This window comes from Bidens hawaiensis, unplaced genomic scaffold (genome assembly GCF_021521415.1).
Source record: "Bidens hawaiensis isolate Kalapana, Puna unplaced genomic scaffold, B.hawaiensis_p1.1 tig00005189_1, whole genome shotgun sequence".
Taxonomy (NCBI): domain Eukaryota; kingdom Viridiplantae; phylum Streptophyta; class Magnoliopsida; order Asterales; family Asteraceae; genus Bidens; species Bidens hawaiensis.
In genome coordinates, this window is record NW_027491334.1 from 336889 (window position 1) to 346188 (window position 9300).

At 30.1% G+C, this 9300-nt stretch overlaps 1 protein-coding gene across 1 annotated transcript; it reads right to left on the reverse strand.

Annotated features, from left to right (window-relative positions):
- Positions 1-3505: 3505 nt before the first annotated feature.
- On the reverse strand, positions 3506-5368 carry LOC143629344 (protein RGF1 INDUCIBLE TRANSCRIPTION FACTOR 1-like). The gene is made up of 4 exons (XM_077098646.1): positions 5203-5368; positions 4920-5096; positions 4522-4737; positions 3506-3907 (listed from the first exon to the last, which is right to left on the reverse strand). The coding sequence occupies exons 1-4, from the start codon at positions 5203-5205 to the stop codon at positions 3719-3721; spliced, it is 585 nt and encodes a 194-aa protein (XP_076954761.1). The 5' UTR covers positions 5206-5368; the 3' UTR covers positions 3506-3718.
- Positions 5369-9300: the final 3932 nt, after the last annotated feature.

Genomic DNA, 9300 nt, shown 5'->3' on the forward strand with positions numbered 1-9300 from the left:
ATAAATACCTTGGCATTCTTCATTAAATGCATAGACACTTGGACTTGAGGAAGCGCTTAATACACTTCACCCACTTAATTTCACAACCATTAATAAGGGAATTATCACGTCCATCCAACTTTTGAAGATTAAGGAGAGTAAGCTCTTGAAAGAAGTCATTAGCATCAAAGATTAGTCATTGAGATTGGCTAGATTGCTTTAATTTGGTCACGTTTGTATCTAGTACTTTGATGTATAACATTATTCTTAGTATTAGCTAAACTTTCATTGTATCATCTTGGTCCAAACAACAGATACACCAAGTGCTGAGCTTGACGATAAGCCAAGGAACCGCCACTCCTATGAGGTCTTGATTAATTAAATATGAACCTTAAAAGAGACACCAAGTGCCAAGCTTGACGATAAGCGGGGGAAATGCCACTCTTGTGAGGCCTTGGTTGATACAATATAAATATTAAAAGAGACACAAAGTACCGAGCTTGTTGATAAGTCAGGGAACTGCCATTCTTGTAAGGACTTGGTTGATAAAAACAGAAATCCTAATATAAACATGGACCAAATGAATTATTAGCAGTAATTGATCATCTTTAAATTGGGAATGTTGGCAATATTGAGAAAACAGATTGTTGATGTTAATACCCTAAAATTGGTTGGTTTCTTGTCAAGTGAGTGTGCAACATAACCTATTTTAAACAACTCTTTGATGGTTATTACAAAAGTTTTATAATCGTCCTATAGTTGTGTGGGTTAATACTTTTTAATTCAAGGTTGATCCTTTACAACTTAACTAATCTTAATTGGTATTTTTAAGTATAATGCAAAGGTTATTTTTACTAAAATATTAAGGACAATTCACTTATTAATTTAAGGGATTGTCTCATCATTAAAGCGAGCTATCTCATAAATATTTAATATAAACCACTTGCTTGTATAAAATGATGTTTTAGTGGCGATCATGAACTTATGCATATCTATTCCTTTAATTATCATGGAATAGTATGACTTAGGAATAAAGTGTTATTTCCACATTTAATTACCAATGCAAGTTTATATCATATGTTTATCAATTAATTGCTAAACCAAGACAAGAGAAGTTTTAACCAAGATGGTACACTTACATCCTTTATCATCTTTACAAAAATATAAAAACCCAAAAATATTGTCTTTAAATGCTTTCAAATTTTTTTAAAATTTACTTGTAAAAATCAAAACTACTATGATTTTTACTTCCGGTTAAGATAAATATAATGATTTAGTAGTAAAAATCAAACAAGTGAGCCCGTGAAAATGCTTTGGATTCAAGTCTCATATGTGACAAGAATATGAGGTTTTAGGTTGAGTCAGTGGATTTTCTCATCTATGATTCCTCATAAGGGTAGAAGAAGATGATTAGATGAATCAATAGTATGTCAGGGATCCAAATGGCCAAACGGCCATGTTAAACATGCTAATTAATGAAAAATTCAAAAAAAGGAGGGTCATCGTTATACAAATAAAAGGAATTGGTCTTTTGAAATTGGCTCGATCTAGGCTTGAAGGAAGGAGTTTTGGTCTGGTGTGGTTAGGTCCAGATCTAGGCATGGCCCAAGGTAGCTGTTTGATAAGGGATGCACATTTTTGTTTTCAAAATAAGAGAACTCTAGTGGTCCATTACTAACCAAAAAGAAAATTCAAGATTCTTGAAAATATTCGACCATTGGGTTGAAAAGTGTTTAGTACATGAAACTCTTTATGTATTTTGTGCATCTAGTCCAATATCATACGGTGATTGTGTGTTTGAATTTTTTGTGTTCTCAAGTTTGAAATCGATTCATAGGTGATTTCTTATTTTGGTGGGTTTATTCATTGATAGTGTTTCCAACGAGTATGGCCTAAAGTGTAAAAATCAGTATACGCAGTTGACATCATGTCTTATAAGGTTCACTTGGATACTAAGGGTAGTTAGTTTCAAACCTTGTTCGAAAAAATAAATTTAACTCCATTTTATATAAATAAACCAAGTGTTTGGATCAAATATAAATGGTTTTTATCGTAAGAAGTGTACATACAACTAGAGTAATAATGTTAACACTGGAGTGATTATTATTACTTTATAACTTTTGAGCTATTGTAATTCTTATTGCACGGTTTTATTTTTTATAAAGTTATTACTTTAATTCAAAACTGTAATTGCTCTAGTTATTTATATGTTTATTAAGTTAATTTTTTATTTGTACTGAATTCTACCCCATAAACCAATACCATTTTCTAATAGTTGTGTTTATTAAGATTAACATTAATGAATTGCATAAATTTAAAGATTATTAATAATTCTGTCCCCATTCTACACTTAATGGTTTGATCATTGCATGGCTATTTCCAGCCAAAGAGGCATGTCCTCTAATATCACATTCTAACAATCGTGGTTGTAAGCAAGTCAACATTCCCACGCGATGCAACTGGGGTTAAATAAAATTTATAATTGTTTTGATACGATAAATTATAATTATCGATAACAGAAAAGAATAAAAAGTTTATTAAACGGTATTAAGATTTCTTTTGAAAAGAAATGTGACACGAGTTTTGTTTGGTATAAGTCCATCTAAATTTTGATAAAAACGAACTTTTTTTACTTCTATGAATGTATTAGAAATCTTTTAACAGTAATAAACTCATTTCGGAAAATATGAAATTAGCTTTTAATAATTTAAAGAAATAAAAGAAGAAATTTAGAAAGAGATACCAACTCATACAGCCAACCAAACTAGGTTCCATCAAAGAAACATGACTTTTACCCAACTTTTGCTTTGTGTATATGTAATAATTAAAAATAAAAAGAAATTTAACAAAAAGGTTTCTTTTTTGTAAACGGCCCATGTGGGATGGGGGGCCAATGAAAATAATAAAAAATAGACTCCACAAAAATGTTGCGTTACTTTCTTAATTGTTGCATGTACACACATTTAACAATAATTTAACAATTATGCATTATGATTTTATGGCCCTCGTCAAACATCTCAAAGACTCTTAACCTCTTGAAATCTTGTATTATTTAACATTTTTTTTATTTGTTATTTTCTTTTTGATTTTCCACAAATTGTTAAAAGACCAAATGTTGTGGATACGATAGGGGCGTCATCCATCTGCCATCTCAGCAAAGCATTGAATCTTTCTCCATAACACACAAGGGGTGCCACTATTACCCCCACTCTATCAGCAACCGGTAAATGCCTAAGAGGGCCAAAAAAGTGGGGTCCAACTCCATTTTAACCAATCATCCTTTTTTTAATACCCCTCTCCATAACACTTGTTTTTGTTTGAGTTGGTTAGTTAATGACCCACTGTCTATATGGCAGTGACGTGACGGTATTTTTCGTTAACTAACCCACTTCCGCAATATTCATCGTCTTACAATAAGAGACTTTCCTTTTTTACTTTCAAAAATCTTTGATTGTATGAATCATCAAATCTTTGTGAAAAGGACATACTATTTGAGTTACTTCTCATGATTTACAAACTCTAAAGGGAGTTTCTCTTCAACATGTACAACATTATATGATTTTAAGCATCTTTATCATAAATAGAAACAAATAAATGATAGCCTAGAAAGGTCTGGGGGAGGGATGCCCAAGATGTATACGTATTTGGTGAAACAAATTGTCAATGTTTGATGATGAGTTGTATAAAGTAGGAGGATTTGAAGGATAGATGAGTACTTTTCTTTATATATATATATATATTATGAGCCAAAAGGAGCCCTATGAGGAATCCCCTTTCTTCTCCTAGTGGAGGAAGTTGAAGGAGGTGTGGGCGGGTAAATGTCTTGTTGTGAGCCTTCACGCAATTCTTCTTCCCCTCTTCTTGTTGATGATGATGATATTTCCTCCAACATAAAGCTTGTGTTTCCATTTCTTTCTATTCCCACAACCTGTACTTTTACAAATAAAAATATATAAATAGACTTCAAACAAAAATAATATGAGAATGTAAAAAGTTCATATATTTTATAAGAACTACTAAAATATGAGGAAAATTATGCGTTCAATACATCTATATCATACAATATTAAACGGGTCACATTTTAAAAATTTTTGAATTGCCATTATGTTATCATTAATGTAGGTTGCGAATAAATAGTGATAGAAAAATGATGATATAGACGCATGTGATTCATTTGGTAAAGCATTTACAAATATAAAACTATTATGAAAATATTTAGAATTTTTTTTTCAGAAATATATCCAAAAGATAATGCAACTAATCTAAATTTGTTGAAACTTTGTTATCTAACATTATAACAATAAATTAGTGTAACATTATTTTGTTAGATTACATATAATTTTGGTGGATGATGGGTTGGTATTTAATTTGTTAACATGTAAATGATATGCATGATGAGGTCATGGTCATATGGTACATGCCAATTCATATGGGTGAGTTGTATTGTCAACATTGTGAAGCAAAGGCGACATTAAAGTTATAAAATTAGGTATTAAATAATAGCAATTAATACTAATTAATGAATGAGGAGATTATGCTAACCTTACAACCAAGTGAACAAAATCGAAGTGCATCCAACAGGCTCCTTCCACAAATTTCACAAATATGTGACACCGCTTTGCCTGATTTAGGCTGTGGCCTTTCGTTTAGAAACAATACTCTTGCGCTGTTGATCACGTACGTTTGAACTCCACCTATGTTTAAAACCTTTTCGATCTCTGAAACCCTCACCACATCATGATAGGATGATCGCCTAATCTGCATTTTCGTCAATTCTCACAAACAACTAAACAAAAAAGAAAAAAAAACAAAAACAAAACGATTGTACAATTCGGGCAATGTAAAAAAAAGGGTAAATGTAGGTTACTTTGTTAATGAATCGATGAAGCCAAATATACATTGCAACAATGTATGTTACATATTGCCAATTAATTAATTACCTGAATCACTTGATGCTCTTTATGGCGGGAAGATCTGCAGTAGAAGCAAAACGCATCACAATTGCAATCCAAACAATACATGTTAGACTCACTTCTAGCGGCCGCACCGTGGGTCCGGCACACCGAAAAGAATGACGTTTCTAGAAGCTTCTCGAGCCACGGCGGCACCAGTTGATGCTGCATTGGCGAGGATTTTAAGAATTAGAATAAGTTGATCATGGTTAAGAACATACACTTAAAAACAATACAACCAGAAATTGTTGAATTAGGTTGAATTAATTACCATTGTGAATGTGGGTAAATGTGCTACGTTGGAAATTGAACTGGATTCTGGTTGCCGACGTTGTGATCAGAAGAATTTGCAGAGAGAATTCTTGTAGAAAGAGAAAAAGGGTGTAGAGAGAGAAAGGAGGTGAAAACAATTTTTGAGCTTAGAATTCATCAAAACATAATAACACTTGAGCTAAGGGACAAAAGAAAGCATTGTTGAAAAGGAATAAATATTTTTATGGTCCTACTATTACACTTCATGACTCTTTCGGTCCCTCCAATATCATTTTCAAGTTTTTTCCTCCTTGAAGTACATAAAAGATTAAAAGTGTTTTACTATTTCATTAATATTGTTATATTATTTATGCTATGAGTGTTAAAATAGGGCTGTAATCTAGCAGAGCAAAGGCGAGCTCTGGATCAAGCTCGAACTTAAAAGAGCTAGATGAGCTCAGCTTATTCACTTTATCGAGTTGAAAAATCAAGCTCAAGTTCGATTCGTTTAAAGTTTGACCCAAGCACGCTAACTTTTTATAAATTTTTGTTTGTTTATTTATTTATTTTGCATTTAGTGATATATGATAGACAAAAATATAGTTTTTTAATATCAATTTATATAAAATTTATAAACTAAGTAATTTATAACATTATATTTTTTCTTAGTTTTTCTTTGTAATTTTTAAAGCTTGATTGGCATATTATAAGTATTAATTTTTTTTTCTTATTTGATATGCTATTATTATTAATATTTATATGTTAAAATTTAGGATTTAAGCTAAACGAGCCTCCTAACCAAGACCGAGCCACCAGCTGAGCCAACCCCGACTCAAGCTCGACTTATTTAGTTCGTGCTATTTTCGAGTGTATTTAACAAAGCACATTGATATTTTATAAATGTTTGTGACCTATTTGAGACGAAGCAGGCTATAGATGAACTCAAACATCCACCGTAGGGTAGAGTATAGATTGTCTTAGTATAGCAAAACTAAAATAATAGTTGTATTTTTTACCAAACAAAAGTCATAATTGAATTTATAGTGTATAAATTCATGTTCTATCTAAACCTAGAGTTAAAACTTTTACCAAATAATGTTTCCCATCAATAATATTCATATTTATTTCCAAAAAAATAATACGATTTTTACAAAAGTTATATATATATTTGAACGAATCTTATGTAGAATGATTCGATTATAAATTACACGAGTTTTTAGCCCGCGTATTACGCGAGTTTATTAAAATTTTTTAAAGTTATTATGAATATATAATTTGAGTTGTAGCTTTTTTTAATACTTTGAGCTATAGTTTTTTTTTTCTATTATTAAAATCAAAGGTTACATAAATCAATAAATTATGTTATAACTATACTTTGACTTAGGTTTATTTAAACTTTAAAATGAAAGGTTACATGAATCAATAAATTATGTTGTTTAACTTCATTCTTTTGATTAGTTCTGGCTCAAAAAAACATATACATGGAACTATATGTCTTGTTGACTAAACGACTTATAGTATTTTATACTTGTAACATTTTCAGTGTTTGGTGTTTTTTTTTTTTTTTTTTTGTCGTAAGCAGTTTCATTTCATTTTGTATAGAATTTTAAACATGTTTACTTCTATTAAGTTTAGTTTGTGGGTTTTTTAGTATCTTTTTGCGGGTTGGAATTTAAGAGCATGTTTGGGATTGAGTTTGAAAATTGTTTATTGGCTTATTGGTGTTTTCAAAAAGCCAATTGTTTAAAATATTTTTGGCAATCAAAAAAATCTTTCATATTTTAGTTTTTTGAAAGGTTTAAAAAACAATTTTTCAAAAATCTCAAATCCTGGCTTAAAAAGGCAATACGCTAATAAACATTTTTCAAACTCAATCCAAGCACCCCCTAAGTATAGTTTTTGGTTTATCTATATTAGTGGATATTAGTAATTTTTTTTTTTTTGTATTATTATTATTAATAACATATATTTAGTGTTTTTAGATATGATGTTTTTGTTTGTAACATATGCAAAGAAAACTTTTTAAATGTTTAATTATTATATAATATATATATATAAAAGTTTTGATACACTGTCACAAATCCCTGTTCATGAATTTGTTGATTCTCCACCACATGTTATTTTATCTTTTTATTATAGTTATATCAGAACTATTATTTGCAAACTGGTGTTTATTATTATTATTAAAAACTTAATGCATATATAATCTGTTTAGTACATAAATGGCAACAAAAGTTACATAAATTAATTAAATTATTTCTTAGAGCTTTTAGATTGTTAAGAAGTGCTTTCAAGCGTGTACTTTCCCTTCAATGTTTGCATGCCTACATAAAACAACATCATTTGTAATTCGAAGAACCAGAAAAAAAAAATCAAATGTACACATAATTTTTTTTCAATCTCTATTTTCAAACACCAAACTACAACTGATTTGTTGCTCGAAATGAGACTCTCGTTTTCGTTCTCTTTATATAACTTGTTATATCGAGTAACCGAAAGAAAAACGAATTGCTGCCGATTGGATATCCGCCGCAACGCGCGGGTTGATTTTGCTAGTTATTATGAATGTATATATTTTCAATATTTTTTACATATATTTTATTTATGTATTTTAGTTTTTAATATTGAAAACAGGTGTAATTATTTGCGTTCTTATAGACCTATAGAAGATTGAGATTTCGAGTAGGCACGAAGTTCTTTTTATCAGCATAAACTTTGAAGTGTTTTGTATTAATTAAAGGTTACATGAACATAACAACTAAATTATGTGTTGTTGGTTGTATCAAGTTTTTGCATTTTTTTAAACAAAATTATTAGTTTTTTTATGTATTTTTATTATTATTATTATTATTATACATTTAAAGTTTTTAACTATATATTCTTTTTAATTTAGAATTTTGTTTATTTTTAATTATTTATTTATTTAAATCATTTTAGTTGGAGAATAGTTGCATTATTTAAAATTATAATTTTTCTATGTTTTAGTATTGTTATTATTATTATTATTATTATTAATGTTTATCTATTTAATTCATTGTTGAAAGTGGTTGCATTTTTTATAATTTTTATTAATTTTAATTATTTATTTCTTGTATTATTTTAGATGCCGATTTTTAATATTTATAATTATTTTTATAATAAATTAATTAAGTTGGAGAATATTTGAAAAAAATATGTGACTACCGTTTAAGTATCATGTGAAAGAATTGTTTTACCCGCAAATCTGAAGAAGTTATCACGGACGAGCCACATAGAGAGATCCATATGCCAGTCATGAGCGAGAGCGAAGCCTAGAGAGGCGTGTGTAGGGCAGGATCCAAGAGCTTAGAAAGGGTCAGGAAAGGTGGGAAGACAGTTCATACAAAGTTTTCACTCGTTTTGAGGTTGAACACTCTACAGATTTTGTGTTGTTGAGAGGATTGGATAGTTTGAAGATGGTGAATCCAACAAGGCTAGGAGTGCATCTAGAGTTTAAAAGACAAAATTAGTGCAAGGGTTAAGAGATTGTTAGAAGCTTTGAACATCTATAGGTATTTGATAATAATAAATTGTGAGTTTGGTTATGATAAATCAGAATAATTGGATGGTATAGAAGTGTAAGATATCTATATTACATTATTACTTATTAAGCATATTGGATGTCCAATATGGCAATTTAACAAAATCCAATGAGACGTTGCTAAGTTTAATGTGCTATCTCATCTAGGAACGCTACACTTCAACTTCAGGAAACATTAAGGTGCTCTCACGACATTAACTGCAACCATAAACAAAAATGAAACTGATGTTAAACATCTCTCCTAGCACTCACTCGCTTACCCTTCCATCCTTCTACTTCAATTGAATGCTTTATCAGTTTTCATATAAACCCACAAACCAATTTCTTCTCTCTCAATCTCCTCCAAGCAAATGTGTGACAATCGTCAATTTCAGGTTAACTCCGTTAACTCAACTCCGTCAATTCAAACTTAAGATCACTGAATCTATAACGCACACTTCATTACATTTAAACTAGGGTTTAAATGACGCTTAACACTTACTACATGTGTAGTCTTTCGGGAGTTGCACCGAAACGCAAACGAGTTGACGCAAACGATTGATGAATAAACGAAAAACG